The following is a 17575-nucleotide window of genomic DNA, read 5'->3' as shown; positions in this document are numbered from 1 at the left end:
ATATATGCCCAGGAGTGGGATTGCTGGATCACAGAGCTTTGTGGTAAGTTTTAAAATCAGGAAATGTGAGACCTCTAACTTTGTTCAAGATAGTTTTGGCTCTTCAGGGTTCCTTGAGATTCTGTATGAATTTTAGGATGGATTTTTTCTATTTCTGCAAAAACTGCCATTGGGATTTTGATAGGGATTGCTTTGAATCTGTAGGTTGTTTGGGGTTGAACTGACATCTTAACAATATTAAGTCTTCCAATCCATGAACACAGGCTCTCTTTCCATTTATTGATGTCTTTATTTCAGCAACGTTTTGTAGTTTTCAGTGTACGTCTTTCATTTCCTTGTTTATGTTTATTCCTAAGTATTGTATTCTTTTTGATGCTATTGTAAATGGAATTTTTTTTCAATTTCCTTTTCAGATTGTTCATTGTCGGTGTATAAAAACACTATTTATTTTTGTGTTTTGATCTTGTATCATGCAACTTTGCTACTTTTGTGTATTAGTTCCAACAGGTGTTTTTGAGAAATCTTTAGGGGTTTCTCTATATAAGGTCATGTCATCTGTTACAGAGATAGTTTTACTATTTCTTTTCCAATTTGCATGCCTTTTATTTCTCTTTCTTGCTTAATTGCTCTGGCCAGGACTCCCAGTACTACGTTGAATAGGAGTGGTGAAAGCAGGCATCCTTGTTTTGTTTCTGATCTTAGAGGAAAAGCTTTCAGTCTTTCACCACTGAGTACGATGTTTGCTCTGAGGTTGTCCTATAGGCCTTTATCATGTTGAGATAGTGTTCTTCTATTCGTAGTTTGTTGAGTGTTTGTATCATGAAAACGTGTCACATTTTGTCAAATTCTTTTTCTGCATCAGTTGAGATGATCACGTGTTTCTTCCATCATTCTGTTAACGTGGTGCATTATATTGATTGACTTTTGTATGTTAAACCCTCATTGCATTTCAGGTCACTTGGTCACAGTGTATAATTCTTTTAATGTGCTATTGAATTCTGTTTGCTCATCTTTTGTTGAAGATTTTGCATTAATATTCATCATTGTTCTGTAGTTTTCCTTTTTTGTATCATCATCTTTGTATAATTTATTTACTTGTAAGTTTATATAATTTACTTTCTAATAATGGCTGTTTAACAACCAGTTCATAAAATTCCCGAAAATTTAAGTTGATTCTCATGAGTCAATGTGAGCTGGCTCCAGCATATTACTGTCCCGACTTTTCACGTGTCTTTTCCTTTTGCAATTTAGGCCACAGTAAATTGAGAGACTTACTTACTTTCTCATAATAATAGGAAGGGCAAGAAACGAAGGGTACCTCTGCGTGTCAACTTATTTGGCAAAAAATAAAAACAAAAAACAAAACCCCAGAACAAGTATTAAGCTGTGAGTTATTTTCCCAGTTCCCACCTGACTGCATCATCTTGATAAAATGAAATTTAATTCTTTTTAGGGACAGGGACTACATTCTTTTATCTTTTTTTTTTTAAACATTGGCCTGAGTGAGTACTGTACTTGCATGGTCTCATTTAAATCTCCCAACAATGTAGGTGCTATTATTTTCCTCGTTTTAGAGATTAAGACACTGGGAGAGGTTAAGTAACTTACACAACGTCACACAGTTAGGCGTACAACCAGAATTTGAACTAGAGCTGCCTGGGCTTCGTCATCTGAACACACATTGGCACATGCTAGGATATATGGTGCCCCATCTGATCCTTGGATGCTGATACAGAACTGTGTCCCTTGTCCTCCGGTGCTGACTCTCTACAGCTCTGGCTCCATCTAAGTAAGCTCTATCCACACCTCCTTAGAAGCATGGGGTAAATTTCAGCTGCTTTACAATGCCACTCCTGGACCATGAGAAACTATGTAGTTATCTCAGGCATTAGTCACCTAGATATGCCACACAGTCCTTTTTGATTCTTACTGGTCATAATGTCGTATCATTTGTATATATTGTGGCAACTGACTTGCTAAAAAATGTTAAGCATTTTTTGTGTCAATGTTCACGAGGCACATTAACCTGTAGTTTTCTTTTGTTGTAGTTTTTTTTTGTTTTTAAATCTTTCTTCTGGAGAGAGCTTTGGTAATTTGTGTCTTTTAAGGGATTTTTCCATTTCATCTAAGTTGTCAAATTTATTGGCATATAGTTTTTAATATTTCCTTGTATTTGAATTTCAGTAGAATCTGTAGTAATGTTTCCTCTTATACTCCTGATATTGGTCAATTGTATCTTCTTTTTATTCTAATTTGTCTGGCTAGAGGTTTATCAATCTTATTGATCTACTCGGAGAACCAGCTTTTGGTTTCATTGGTTTTCTCTGTTTCACTTTTTAAATTTTCCTTCCATTCTGATGTTCATCATTTCCTTTCTTCGGCTGTAGGTTTAATTTGCACTTCTTATTCTAGTTTTGTAAGGAGGTAGAAGTTTAGGTTATTGATTTATTTCTTAATTTTTGGTATAAATTTCCTTCAAGTGCTGATTTAGCTACATCTCACAGCTGTTGATATGTATACTTCCATTTTCCAGTTTTCAGTGTCCATAGTTCAAAATATGTTCTAATGCCCCTTTTGATTTCTGCTTTGACCCATATGATATTTAGAAGTTTGTTATTAGGTTCCAAATATTTAAGGGCTTTCTAGCTCTTTCTGTTAATACTACTAACTTAATTCTATTCTAGTCAGAGCAAATACACTGTATGATTTAAATCCTTTTAAATTTATTGAGGTTTGCTTTATGGCTCACAGTATGGTGTACCTTGCTAAACATTTCATGTGCATTTGAAGCAAATGTGTATTCTGCATTTGTTGGATAGAATGTTCTAAAAATGTCAATTAGGGCAACTTAGTTGATAACGTGGTTCAAGCCCTCACTGATTTTCTGCCTACTTGTTCTATCAAGTATTGGAAAGGGGATACTGAAACCTCTAATTTTAATTGCATATTTGCCTATTTCTCCTTTTAATTCCATCACTTTTGTTTTACGTATATTTGAATTTCTGTAATTAGATGAATGTTTAAGAATGTTATGTCTTCTTAATAAAGTGATCCTTCTATCATTATGAAATGACCTCTTAAAATTCCTGGTAATATTCTTTGCTCCGAAATGTACTGTCTGATATTAATATAGCCACTCTAGATTCTGATGAGTGTTAATATGGTATATCCTTCTCCATCCTTTTACTTTTGTCCTATTTGTGTCTTTAGATTTGCAGTGGGTTTCTTGAGGGCTGTATATAGACGGGTTTTTCTTTTTTTATACCATCTGACAATCTTTGCCTTTCACTTGGGTTGTTTAGACCATCAGCATTTAATATTATTATTGATGTGGCTGGGTTTAAATCTACCATGTTCATGTTTGTTTTCTATTAACTGTCCTCCGTTTCCTTTTTCTTCTTTTTCTGTTTTCTTTTGGGTCAATAGAATATTTTTTATGATTTTACTTTATTTTCTTTCCTGCTTATTAGCCGTACCTCTTTTTTGTGATTTTAGTGGTTGCTTTAGGACTTAAGTATACATCCTTAACTTAGCACAGTCTACCTTCAAGGGATATTATACCATTCTGAGTGTAGGATCAGGCCCCTAGGCCTCTTCCTTCCCTGACTTTTGTGCTACTTTCTCATATATGTTCCTTCTCCTTGTGTTATAATGCCATAATACACTTTTACTATTTTTGCTTCAAAAAGCTGATTATCTTTTAAAGACTTAAAAGATCACGAAAAGAGTTTTAATGCGTACACATATATTTACCATTTCTGATGGTCTTTGTGTGCACCCAGATCTCTGATACCATTTTCATCTGCTTCAAGGACATCCTTTCACATTTCTGGTATCGGACGTCTGCTTGTGATGAACTGTCAGATTTTGTATGTATGAAGAAATATTTCACCTTCGTTTTTGAAAAACAATGTTGCTAGGTTTAGAATTCTAGGTTGAGAGTTTTTTTTGTTCAGTAAGGATATTGCTCCACTGCCTTTCAGCTTGCATGTCATCCAGTGAACATCTGCCGTCACTCTTCTTCTCTGTAATACGTCTTTTTAAAAATTAGTTATTTTAAAGATTTTTCTATTTATCACTGACATTTAGCAATTTGATTACATGCTTTAACAAATTTTCTTCGTGTCTGTGCTTGTGGTTCGTTGATTTCCTGAGGTCTGTGGATTGTCTTCATCACACTTGGAGGAACTTTGGTCCTTTACTGTATTCTGAACACCTAAGCCAGAGTGAGCCTGTGCTGACCACATCACTCCTCTGCTCCAGAATCCTAAGTCCTTAAAGTCACCTATCAGGCCCGCCACGAGCAGCCTCCCCGATGCCCTCTGACCTACCTTGCCTACTCCTCTCCTCTTTGCCTGTGCGCCAGAGCCACACTGCTGTTCCTTCAGCAAACCAGGCACACCCCGACCCTTGTATGTATCCTCTCCACCTCCCCTTCCCCATCATCTCTGTGGGAGCTTCTCGGCCCACCCTACCGGAAACGGCAACCTCCACCCCATCCTGGTCCTGCTTCTCCCCTCTCCTTGCTTTACTTTCCCCCCAAATACTTACCTTAATACAATTTAAATTTTACATATTCATCTTGTTTTTATCACTCAATGAAATTATAAATTCCATGAAGGCAGGAAATTTTTTCACTGTAGTAGGACCTAAAACAGTCCCAAGCATACTGGGTAATCATTCAATAAATAATTGTTGAAAAAAATGAACTGGAAAGTAATTGCTCACGTTCCCATGACCGGCCCTGCCCCCGCCTTTACTGAATGATTTTAATTAAAGTCACACAAAAGTTCTTGGGTTGAAAAGAAAAGCAAACGACCACTACACATTAGTTTGTCAACATGTAATGCCCTGGGTTTATTTTGTGAGAATTCTATCACAATTTTTCCAGGTGGGATTAAAAACCTTAAGGATAATGTATGCCATTGGACTGGGCATTCAGACTTCGGTACTGACAAAGCACTAGTAGTAGTCTGTTAAGTACCATTCTCTTCACAGAAGAGAGGTCAAATATTTCCAAAGGAAGGCACCCGATATTTGTGGTTCTGGCCTCGCAGCCTTCTGGAGAATCTTAGAAGGAAAAAAGCTGGCTGGCTGTTTTTAGAAACTGGAATGATGATACACGTACAGCAATTACTGCATTCTTCTCCCTTATATCCTTTTTGTAAGAACAAGTAAAGAATGAAGTCTTTGAAACAATTCGACAATAAAAAAGTACATTTTTTTTCTTGTGCTAAAAAAAGGGCAAGACAACATAAACTCCAGTTGTAAGGACTCCATTTGCATACTTGATTTAACACTTTCTGGTGTGGAAGGAAATGGGACTACTGGGCTGTTTGCAGAGCAGCAACATAACATTAGTGCTTTAAGTACCAGAAACTGCCCACAGCTCTGTGGGCAGGTGGGGATGGGAAGATTCAAGAGACTTCATTTTTAGCTCGTTACTTGTCCTAATGATAGTAGACCAGGAAGATCCCCATTTAACAGTACATTCCCCATTTTTTAAAAACTGATGCCTTTTTTTTTTTTGTAAAATTCTGTATGTATGTCACCATTTTTTTTCACATGATACACAGAAAACTCAGGGACCCAGAGGGGAACCAAGTTATGTTATACCATTTACAAAATACCAAGGAGTCCACAGCTACCTAACACGTTTACTACAGCACAGGAACCAATGAAGGTACAGTGTACAAAACTGTAAACACGGCACAATAAATAGATAAAACAGCAGGTTCTGCACCATGCACGTGATGTGATGACACCTCATCTCTACACACTCTCACATCTCACACTCTTTGTTGCAATTTATTTCCCTCCCCCCCACCCCCAAGTGCAAAGCATCACAAATGGACATCTCTGTATTCAAGTAACATATATACAGGGTATTACAAATATGCAGTACTGTACAGATAACTGCTGTATTCTTAATTTACAGATGCTGATTTTTTTCCCTATTAACAGTAAGAAAAGAAAAATTGAAGCATGAGAGATGAGCATTGCTGTCAAGTCCCCACAGCTGCCACAGAAACGCATGTGCTGCATTCCATCATCCCTTGCATTCAAAATGCTACTGATGCATAGCACCTAATCAAGTCCCCAGGCTGCGGCTCCATCCCGAGGAAGCTACGTCACCTCCATCGCTACTGTATTGTCTGCTATGTTGTTTAGTGCTGGCTTTTCTGATTCGTGATTTTCCCTGTTGAAAAAAGTTCCATAAATTACTTATCTGCAATCAATCTAACAAATCAAGAGGATCTTCCTAATAAAAAGTTTACATGTTTTTAACAATAGAAAGAGATCTGACTCTTTTGGGACAGGATAGCAAGTAGAGGAATTGAACTTTTACGGTTTATTATTAGGAACACACAACCGGAAGTCAGGCTTGGGTCCGCTGCACACTCCATGGTCAGCTACATTACCAACAAACCTGTAGTAGCACCCAAGCAAGCTAGATGTTCCAACACATAAAGAATAACCAAGCTTCAGTTTATAGTTTCAATCTCTTCCTCTATTAAACCTTTCCTAAGAGTTTTAAAAAGGAACAATGTGAGTGAAGGTCATTTATGTCAGGACTTTTAAGTCCGAGTTTTTTCTCTACGTGGAGCTGAGCAATCAGAAGACCAGGGTCCCCGCTGCCCCTGCCCCTCGACTGCTGACGTGCTCTGGGAGCTCAGTTCCTCCTCTGGGTCTCAGTTCTTACTTACTTACTTACTTACTTTATTTACTTTTTTTTACAGCAGGTTCTTATTAGTCATCCATTTTATACACATCAGTGTATACATGTCAGTCCCAATCGCCCAATTCATCACACCACCATCCCCACCCCCCCACGGCTTTCCCCCCTTGGTGTCCATACGTTTGTTCTCTACATGTGTCTCAACTTCTGCCCTGCAAACTCAGTTCCCTCATCTTTAAACAGAGGGGCTAAAGTAAGTGATGCGAACGTTTCCCTTACACTTCGAGTCTCCCGTGGTTATATAATTCTGTCGTGATGAAAACCACGTATTATATATTTAAGTAAGAGCTATAGTTGTTTGGCTAGCTATGACTAGACCCAGAATATTAAGAATGGATAAGCACTGAGCAGATGTGACTACCACATAAGTTCAGAAGCAGAAGGGATGCACGGGTCCAGAAACCAATAGCTGCAGTCTGTTGCTACGAAGCCTGCTCCTGCCCTGGGCCACTGCCAGCTGAGGAAGTCTACGCGTCAGAGCGGCAGCCAAGACGCCTCACAGTCCGGCCGCCAACCACTCCAACCTCTACCACTAATCTTCCCAAATCTCTAGACAAACTAGGTTACTTGGTAACCTCTGAAACACATACGTATTTCCCCAACTCTTTTCTTCCTCCCTTCTGCCCAGCCAAGATGAAATCTCATTTTTTTTTTTTTGGTAGAACATTCCCAGAATATCCCTGGTGTAAAAAATATCTCTTATATGGAAATTACAGCCACACTCTATACGTGCTAATTTGACAAGCATATTATATTTTGTGATACCTCTAGAACGATTTTTACCTATTACTTACAATTAATATTATTTAACTTTTCACACTTTTATGCTCATCTTCTAACTCAACTGAAATCTCCTGTCTTTCTCTTTTTGTTTCCCCTCAAGTAGACAGCAAGATTTTAATTCCCGTTAATATTTAAAACAGAATAGAGCCTGAGCAAACATTCTAAACTGTCTACTGAAACCTAAGAAAACAAGTTAGCATAGAAAATAACGGTCTGATTAAAAGTTGACCCGGCATGAATACTGTAACCCTTCACATTATTTACACTATTAAGAGAGGCTTAATTAGTGTACTAGCCATGGCGGGTTTTATCACTTCTATGTGAGAAGCTGTGGAAGAAATCATAAGCAAGAGAAACATTCTAAAGAGAACTCCTTCGATCCAAAGGTGAAATAAAGAGTGAGACTATTATAAGCTCTTATTATACTAAGTCATGTCCCAATCATACATGCAATATTCACTATACTCCCTTGAAAGTTCAAATTCTCAGCAATATTGAATTACAACATTTTATCTGTTTAGTTCTTACATAAATAAGGAATTCTCATCTATACATTTTTAATGTATATAAGGAAAAGAGCAAAAAACACAAAGAAATAAGTAGAGAGCAATGCCACAGAATTTAAGTCAGATTTCGTATTTTTCAAACACTTTGGGTTTAAATAACTACTCACCGTGGAACTGCATCTACGGCGGATGAAGACGGGACCTTGGAAACTTGACAGTTTGCTGCGGCAGCCAGCTTTAAGGCAGACGATGGGACAGCACTTAAAGTCCTAGGTATGTGTCGTGCGTTTATGGGGGCAAGAGAGTTTACAGTGGCGACTGATGAAGGTACAGTTAATCGGATGTTGTTCCCAATCAGAACCTGAGTTGTTGCAGAACTGGCAGCAGTCACTGGGTGACTCGGTGCACTGTGGGAACCCGCCGTCTGCGTCGCGTTCGCAGGCTGTAGCAAAGCTGGCCCTGCTGTCGACGGACTCGTGTGGACAAGTGCCGGGGGTGCAGTACTACTGAGGTGTAAGCCCTTGTATACTCCTAGGGAAAAGGAAAGAAGCAGCTGAACAACCGCAACCCTGCTCCTTGTTTACTACAGACATACGTTACAAACACTATCAAAACACCTCAAACGTCTTTATCCTTTTACCTGAGGCTGGAAGGACGCCATTCACCCCGATTCCAAGCACCACATCCTCCTTCATCTTGAATCCCATCAGTTGTTCTGATGTCACCAAAGCAGAAGCAGCAAATTGAGCACTGGCAGAATCCAAAGTCTTGGAAACAAAACCCTAAAAAGAAAATACAACACAAATCTAATCAGCATCACTTAGTCTCAAATTATTACTAAAGCTACACAGGTTACCAAAATCAGTCTGAATATAAATGAAAGTTGCAAACCACTGAAATATCTTCATCTCTCTGACAGGCATAAATTGGATTAGTGTTCAAATCATCTTATAACTCAAGGATTATGAATTTTGATCTTCTTATGTGACAATATATAATATGGAATTACCAAAATAAACCTTTTATAAGGTGGAAACAGTAAACCTCCAACACAAAGTGTTGGACACGAAATATGCTAGTAAAACATTTCAGTGATTTGCAATGAATGAGTCAATGAATGAATCAATTCATATAATCTGAATAAGTATGTAAAACTTCCTTCATCTAACTTACACATACATATACACACGTGACCAAAGGCACCTTTGGGACAGTAAGATAACTATCCCTTTGGAACAGAAGGAACAAAACATCACATTCTAACTCAGCCTAGAAATTAAGAAGCGTCTTGAATTTTTTTTAATGAATTTTTCCTCTAAGATGCTTAGAGACACGAATCTCAGCCTTTAGTTAAGCCTTAAATACGTTTAAGTGGCAAACATTTATCATGCTTTAAGTTCAAAAGTGATTTAATAGTAAAAGAGGTTATTTTAGCATAAATTTTAATAATAATTAAAACTCTCCACATAGAGAGCTGGGTGGGGTTGTATATTAAAGAGGTACATTCACAGACTACAGGTCAGACTTGAAGACAGGGTCTTCATCTCATCTGACTATGCTTTTTAGTTTTACTTTTTAAAATAGGTAGCAGAGGGCAACAGCTTCTATACTCACCTGGAACGTTCTTTCTAAACCCTGTACAGAATGGCTATGATGTAGATTCAGGTGAAAGCCACTTTCCTGCTGGTTAGATGCAAGGCTCTATGACAACAGTTGGTAATTAGAGATGAACTCTGGTGGGAAACCATGAGGGATAATCATAAGACAGACAAATCCCTCACCTGTGACGTGGTGGTGGAGGAATTACTACTTGCTTGCTGTTGCTGAATTTGTGCAAGCTGCTGTTTCTGCATGAGTGCCAGCTGCTGCTGATGTTGCTGGTATTGTTCGGCTGTAAATGCTGAACATAAAATGAGAAAACACTTTACAAAAAGGCACAGCTATCGCATGCATCATACAGAACACGAAAACAAATTTTAGCATTTAAAAAAAATTTGCGCAGAATTAAAGCATTTTAGCATCCTGTTAAAGATCACTTCCGAATGAAAATTTCAGCATTTTTATAACCACACTTAACGAGAGTGGCTTGAGTTTAAAGAAAAACAAAATGAAACTTTCCGAGCTGCACATAGGAAAGAGAAGTGCTCACTTCCCAAGTTTCAAAACCATTACTTTTTGTAAGCTGTGACACTTGTGCTAGACAGTGTAAAAGGTAATACCAGCTTTTTTCATCCGCATTATTTGAAATTCAACTTTGCACTGAGCTTGAGAAGAAATCTGATAATCACCATTTAGTTTCTAGTTTATTCATACTACTGTCCCAATGCATTCAGATGATCCCTAGCAGTTCTGTGTAGAAATACTAATTGTTCTACATATTTTCTAATTTTAGTCATTACAAAAATTTCCTTCATATGAAATATAAGGTTGTTGGTTTATTACTTTTTTTTTTTTTAAAGAACCCATCCTTTAAGTTTAACAGGAAGAAAAGAGGCTCCAAAGGTTAATTAATTTTCCCCACCCAATTAACCCACCTGGAAAAAATCCAGTCAATAAGAACGGAGATGTTTATGTTGGTTTACTGTACAGAATGATGTCTGAGGAAAGACACTGTGTTATGCTACTTATGTTTGTCTATGGAGAGCTCAGTTCTAAAAAAAACAAACAAAAAAATGTTCATTTATTACTCCCCCAAAAAGTGTGTGCAGTTTTTAAAAAGGAAACCTTTTTCTTTTTCTTTTTCCTTTTTTTTTTGCCAATTTAAAAAAAAGAAAAAAAAAAAGCACATACAATCACAACATCTGACTTTAAGGCTTCTTTTAAGAAGCCTGTGATGGTTGCGTAAGAACTATTTAAAACAGAAAAAAAAGGGTTATCATGCATCCCTGGGTACTAGGGAATCTATAAATCATGCATATTTCCTCAATCTAAAGTTTAATGTTTTCAAAATACTGTCAGCTAATTTGTTGTCTTTAGTTAAAGACATTTTGAAAATTTCTTTAGAGTATTACTTCATCAAGTTTTGCAATTTTCACTTATAACTCATAAGAATCTTTATCCCCCAGGATACAGCTTCTGCCTAGGACACCTACAAAATGCTTAGATAGATGTTAAGTAGAAATTCTACCACGTTTTGAACGCATCAGAAAACTGTGAAATAATGTTTAAGGAAACCTCAGAAGTTATTAGTATTTACACAGGCTTTTCTACTTGCGCTGAACTAATTTCTTGGGTTACAAAGGCAAAAAATAATTTCTTGTTGGAAAAATTCTACTTTTCATTTTCTTATTTTGGGTGTTACAAATCTGTTTAGTTGATATATGTCCTTTGATGAGTTTCTCTTCCTACTATGTTTGTAATTCTCAGATCTGAATTCTACCGGAAAAAGCTTATATTGATAATAGGATAATCCCTAAATACTGACATAAACTTTCTGTCAACGTGACCATTTCCATATAACAGAAACGTGTTAAACCAGAACTTGAAAAAAAAAAAAAAAAAGCTGCCCTGAAAGAGTGATTATAATTAAAATAATATCTCTATGTTGGAAAAAAATCCATAAAAGCAACTGTTTAAAACTAAAGATCCTTAATTTATTAGACAGGTTCGCTAATATGTTTCTGTGATTTCTACTTTAATTTCCTAAGCTTAAGTGCGTTGCCTAAACCTTGAATTTCCTGGTAGGAGATAATTAATAAACTTAAAAAAGAAGAAGAAGAAAAAAAGGACCATTTCTGGAAGGTCACGTCATTACACATCTAGAAAACAATAATTTAGCATTCACTGTAAAGATCTATATACAAAACTCCATTTATATGAATGAAAATATTCTTTTGCAGAATTCTGCTGGTATTTGTTTTAATGTAAACATTGGCAATATTAAATTGGAAATCGATTTGAATAAAGTTTCCAAATATTTTTCCCAATTTAAATCCACATTTCAGTCCTCAGTCTCTGAGGGTTTTGTGAATTTCACTTTTTTTTTAACAACTGTTAACTTCCTCCAAATACAGATTTAGAAATAAAAATGCAACTGACATTTTAGATCACTAACGCTCATGGAGATCCCTATGTTAGCCTATTTCTTACATATCTCTATACTCCAGAGTCTAGTTATAAAAATTTCCCCTGGCCATTTCTGATAGATGTTCTAGAAGAAATGCACAGAGTAACATAAGCTAGAAGTGATGGTAATAAAAACCATGGGTCTAGGGGCCAAGAGATCTTGATTTTTCTTTCATTCTCAGCTCTGTCATAACTGGCTGAGTTCACCTGAGCAAGTTATTTAATCATTTGGGGCTCAGTATGTTCATCTGAAATACACGAGATTAAATTCGGTCATCATTAAGGTCCTTTTCAAGCCATGAGATGCTAAGATTTTATACTTCTTCTGAGAAATAAAATTCCAATCCAAAAGGCTGTATGAATGAGTAGGAAAGCTTGGACAAAGGTAAGGCAGTAAATTTGGGCAAATAAAATCTGAGCTGGGTTTTGCACTATTACTTACCCAGGAAACTGAGCAAAGTCTAACCAAATGCTAAGTGGAAATAAACAAAAATGAGCATATTTCCCTGTATCTCTATCAAGGTAAAGTTTTTAGGTTGTATGTCTACCTCCAGATATTGTGTGGTAGTCAAGTTTGCAATTCACATAAAGATGGACAAGGTGGTTTTGTGGACAGATCACCAGACCTAGAATCAGAATCATTTCAAAGGACCAAAAAATTTTAGATCAGGAGGGATTCTTGGTGATTTCCTTCTATAATCTCACACTAGAGATGAAGAAACTTTCATCCGAGGTCACAAAGATATTTAGTAGTGGAAGGGGAAATAAAGCTACCCCCAAACCAATGAGATTTTAAATATAAAAAGAAATAGACAAAAGTTTGTTTCAGATTTAATATGATTTACAAAAAATAATCAAACTTTTTAGGTACCAACAGTGTGCATCATGCTTTAAAAGAAATCTCATCTATAGAGCATCTGACAGACAGGGGTCTAGGGAGCGGAGCAGAGTCACGGGAGGGACAAGATTAAAAGCTGAGAACAGGGAAGGAGCACGACAGGACTTCAAATATCTGGAGGACACTATGATGTGGGAGAGCAAGAAAACGCACTCAGTGTGCTTCCAAGGGCAAACAGGACCTGCGGATTTAAATTTAAGGAGGCAGCTTCTGCTCGATATATGGACAAACTTTCTAAACAAGACTCCCAACTGCAGAATAACCTGATCTAGAAAGTTGCTGAATTTTAATCTGTCCCTAGAGGTGCCGAGGCAGAGGCCAGAAACCACCGCTCTGTGGGTAGCCTCTAACAATCCTCTGGGGTAGGAATTTAGATGAAATAATCTAAAACTTTACGAGTCCACGTCCTATGCAAGGACCTATCATGCAGTAGGTACACCAGCGCCAGGAATGGCCTAGTGCTCAGCCTGCTGGCCTTTAAGTCACATTACTGTAGCTGGAGCAGATCAATGGAATGACTGGGGGCGGCAGGGCTGTGGGGGGAGGAAGGTGACAGGTACTTAGGAAAAAGTAAACAATTTGAAAATTCAGTTTGAGAAGATGGATTCTAGATTACCAAAATGTATATTTTGTTAAAAAAAAAAAAACCAACAAACCCAAACACCTGCTTTAAAAGATACTCCTCAATTAGAAATTTCTCTGAGCAGTACACAGGTAGAAAATTATTTTAATACAGGAGAGAAGGGTAACTATAAAGAAATAAACATAAGCTGAAATGACTCCAGACAGTATTACAGTACGACCGCCTCATCAGTAAGCCTGAACTGACAGACTGGAGGTTCGTGAGCACGTATCAGTTACCTAAAACAGCCAATCTGAAAACAAAAGTTTGTTGTAATTCATATGATGGCAAAACACGACCAAACCTGAATTCATTTGGCTGCAAACATCTTGAATGTGAGGTTATTTGTGGTCAAACTTTCCACTGAGTGTGACTATTCTCGCACTTCACTACACAACTGTAGAACTATTAATGTATTTCACTATGGGTATTACTCCAGAATCTGCTGAGGAAGTAATTCTGAGTTTTGAAACACATCCAGGTAAGGATAAGGTCCCACAAATCTACAAAATCTAACAATGAAAATATTCAGTGTTCAAATCTAGAGCTCCTTTTTTACCGTAATATTAAAATTTTATGCTAACTAATAAGGACCTACTGTAGAGCACAGGGAACTCTTCTCAATACTCTGTAATGACCTATATGGGAAAAGAATCTAAAAAAGAATAGATAGGGGCTTCCCTGGTGGCGCAGTGGTTGAGAGTCTGCCTGCTGATGCAGGGGACACGGGTTCGTGCCCTGGTCCGGGAAGATCCCACATGCCGTGGAGCGGCTGGGCCCGTGAGCCATGGCCACTGAGCCTGCGTGTCCGGAGTCTGTGCTCCGCAACGGGAGAGGCCACGGCAGTGAGAGGCCCGCGTACCGCAAAAAAAAAAAAAAAAAAAAAAAGAGTAGATATATGTATATGTATAACTGAGTCACTTTGCTGTACAGCAGAAACTAACACAACATTGTTAATCAACTATACACTCCAATAAAAATGTTTTAAAAATTTATGCTACAAATAGAAGTAAACCGCACTGCTGAGTAAGCTACAGATGCTGAGACTTATTAGAACCTATCATTCTTGCTACAATTTCTTATTGACTTATGAAAATAATCCAAATCTATACTGTAGATATGGGAGTTTGGGAAAATGACTTAAAATGCTGATGAAATTTCACTGGGAACTAGGAATTCAAATCCTGAACATATAATAGTTTTAAAATCACTTTTCTGGGAAAAAAAAAAATCACTTTTCTGTTTTCAGTCTTTCTGAATTACAGAGTCCTTCCTAATTATGAAAAAAGGTATTAATTCTGAATCTGATATCCCCTCAAACACATGCAAATGAATACTTAGTCACTGAACAAACACTAAGCTTTCAAAGATTTTTTTAATAAAGTTTTTTTTTCCTTTTCTCTTTTGGCTGCACCACCCAGCTTGTGGGATTTTACTTCCCCGAGCAGGGATTGAACCCGGGCCCTCGGTAGGGAGAGAGTGCGAAGTCCTAACCACTGAACCGCCTGGGAATTCCCCAAAGATATTTTTGTAGATAAAAAAAAAAATACAAAAATGTATTTGGAAACTGTCCAAATCACATATTAACTAAAGATTATTTAAAATACACAATTTATCCTTATGTACTAAAATCCAGTCCTAAAAATTCTAACACTGTGTCATTCTGCTGTACAGTACCCAGAGGCCCAAGCACTCTAGCACTGACTAACCAGGCTACTGGTCTGACTGCATAACTCTGCAAAATGGTCAAGACAGGGAAGCAAGCAAAAAAGACTCCAAGCAGCAGCTGACACAGAGGCTACGAAAGCTGGCGTGTTAGAACTCAGGCCTTTACCAAAAACATGGCTCCTGACGGCCTCATTAGAATTTCCTATTTCAAAGTGAGAACAGGCCCTTATAGAGGCTTATTTATTAGAAAAGGGACAATCAGTCCAGAGGGCATCACTATGTCACAGCATACACATAAATATTAATATTTAAAACGATAGAATAATCAAAAATGGCTAAATCAAAACCCACATATTTGGCTTAGGCGGCAGGCAAGTATATCAGCTGACTCGTAGGTCATATAATGACTGGTTAAGTTCTAAAGTCAGTGTGGTAAAAATTAAGCCTTAAAAATTCCTTTAGCGTGTACCACGACGGGTCCATCTCCTCCTTTCAACAAGCCCGACACAGCCGCGTTTCCTTTGGCATCACGCTAGATCAGAGTTTCTGTGGCTGAATGCCAGACGGAGCAGTTTGGTTTGTATCTGGGGGCTACACCAAATGAAAAAAAAAAATCTTTAAAACTACAATTACATCGACAAGATGAGATGCTTAACAGAGCGAGGCAGCAATGCAGGCACTGACGCTGCAAGAGGAACAGTAATAGACTCACTTCTCCCGCTGCCAGCGTGGCTCACTCTTTTAGTTCAACTCTATTTAGAATCCTGTATAATATCTGAACTGCTAAAATTTTAATTTTTTCCCCAGGGGCCTATAGCTGAATTCCCTTAAGTTAAAGCTACACATGATATGAGTCCACTGTTACATACTTTATAGAGCACAAAGAGAAAAGCTTTAGGTTTCTGGAATATCCACAAACATGAAAGAATGAAGCACTACCCTAAAGCAACCTGCAGGTATCTATTCTCTAACTATACAGGAAGATCTGGTAAAATTTAAGGGAAAATTGAAAACAATTAGATGCAACAGGAAAAAATTGATAAACCCATTTAATTTTATCACATATACAGGGGAAGGAAATGATTAAAAAGAAAATTATACGGTTATTAAAGATTTTTTTCAGCTACACTTTTGGTAATACTACTGTTCCATGTTCACCTTTTAATATTCTTCGGCAAACACAAATCAAGTAAGTTTTACAGTATCAACGCTTACTTAGGTAGTATGGCAAACAATTTACATTAAAAAAAAATCACTGTAAGAGCCTTAGGATAGTTATATGACTTTATTTTAAGAGGTGGAGAAGACGAATTGACAGAACAAGCCAATTTTCTACGTCTAGTCTCAAAAGAATTTTAAACAACTGAAAAATCTTTATCAGGGAAACATATTATAAGTTTATACTATTAAAATCTCTACACTCACACCAATATATATCTTCCTTCATACTGAAAAATTCATTTTGATTTTTAAGACTATAAAAGCAGAGAGAAACTGACTCTTCATGATATAGACTCTGAAATTAATGGGATTATAAATAATCTGTTAGGTAGGCCTCAGACTAAGTTAGATTATCTTCTACTTGATTTCTGAAATGTTATTATTTTTCTTATGAGTTGAACGACTTCCGCTCCGCAGAAGTACTTTATTTCTAACCACAAAGTAAATTAGTTTATGGAACCTTTTCTGAAGGTCTTCAAGAATAAGAAGCACATTTTCATATTTATTAGGTTTAACTGTAGCCTTACCAGATAATTAGGGGGACAGAATAAACATCTTTATAAAAATCTGTATGACAATTTTAACAGTGAATTTCTATAATCTACAAGCCTCAAACAACAGATATTTGCTTTAAAACAGAAAACTAAACTTTGAAGAATATTTTAAGTAGATGGCATTTATTTTAGACACATTTCACAATGTAGGCCTAATGCTAAAGTAGGTATTACCTGAAAATGTTTCCAAAATTATTAAAATAATCCTTACACAAACGTTGTTCTTTGAAAAATTAGCTTCCCTCTTACAAGTTATTCTGAATGAATGTGTAAGCACAGAAAGCTTGTATATCTATCGACTTGCTGGCTTACTTTAAAGCAGTCTAAGTAAAAGACCAGAAAAGTGTCCAAATATAAAACACTATCAACTTATGGTCCATTTTCTTTTTTTATTATTTGAAACATAATAGTTGGGTCTTGGTTGGCAGTTCACAAAGTATATCCAGGAAACAAATGTTATATGTTAAATAGCAGTAAACATCTTACGTATGTGGAAATGTTTAAATGAAGACACACGTA

The 17575-nt window shown here is 36.9% G+C and overlaps 1 protein-coding gene across 3 annotated transcripts in view; it reads right to left on the bottom strand.

Moving 5' to 3' along the window:
• Positions 1-5835: 5835 nt before the first annotated feature.
• EPC1 (enhancer of polycomb homolog 1) overlaps positions 5836-17575 on the bottom strand; it is a 93852-nt gene continuing 82112 nt past the window's right edge. For 2 of the 3 annotated variants that reach the window (XM_060006338.1, XM_060006336.1), the window contains exons 11-15: positions 9810-9928; positions 9643-9729; positions 8669-8810; positions 8196-8559; positions 5836-6199 (exon numbers count right to left, since the gene is read on the bottom strand). In XM_060006338.1, coding sequence (XP_059862321.1) covers positions 6127-6199; positions 8196-8559; positions 8669-8810; positions 9643-9729; positions 9810-9928 — 785 coding nt within the window. In that variant the 3' untranslated portion in view covers positions 5836-6126. The remainder of the gene's footprint in view (positions 6200-8195; positions 8560-8668; positions 8811-9642; positions 9730-9809; positions 9929-17575) is intronic. The other variant, XM_060006337.1, reaches the window with a different exon arrangement.

The sequence above is a fragment of the Delphinus delphis genome, chromosome 2, assembly GCF_949987515.2.
Source record: "Delphinus delphis chromosome 2, mDelDel1.2, whole genome shotgun sequence".
NCBI classification, from domain to species: domain Eukaryota; kingdom Metazoa; phylum Chordata; class Mammalia; order Artiodactyla; family Delphinidae; genus Delphinus; species Delphinus delphis.
Note: the sequence above shows the minus strand (reverse complement) of the source record. Positions and strands in the feature narration are given on the sequence as shown.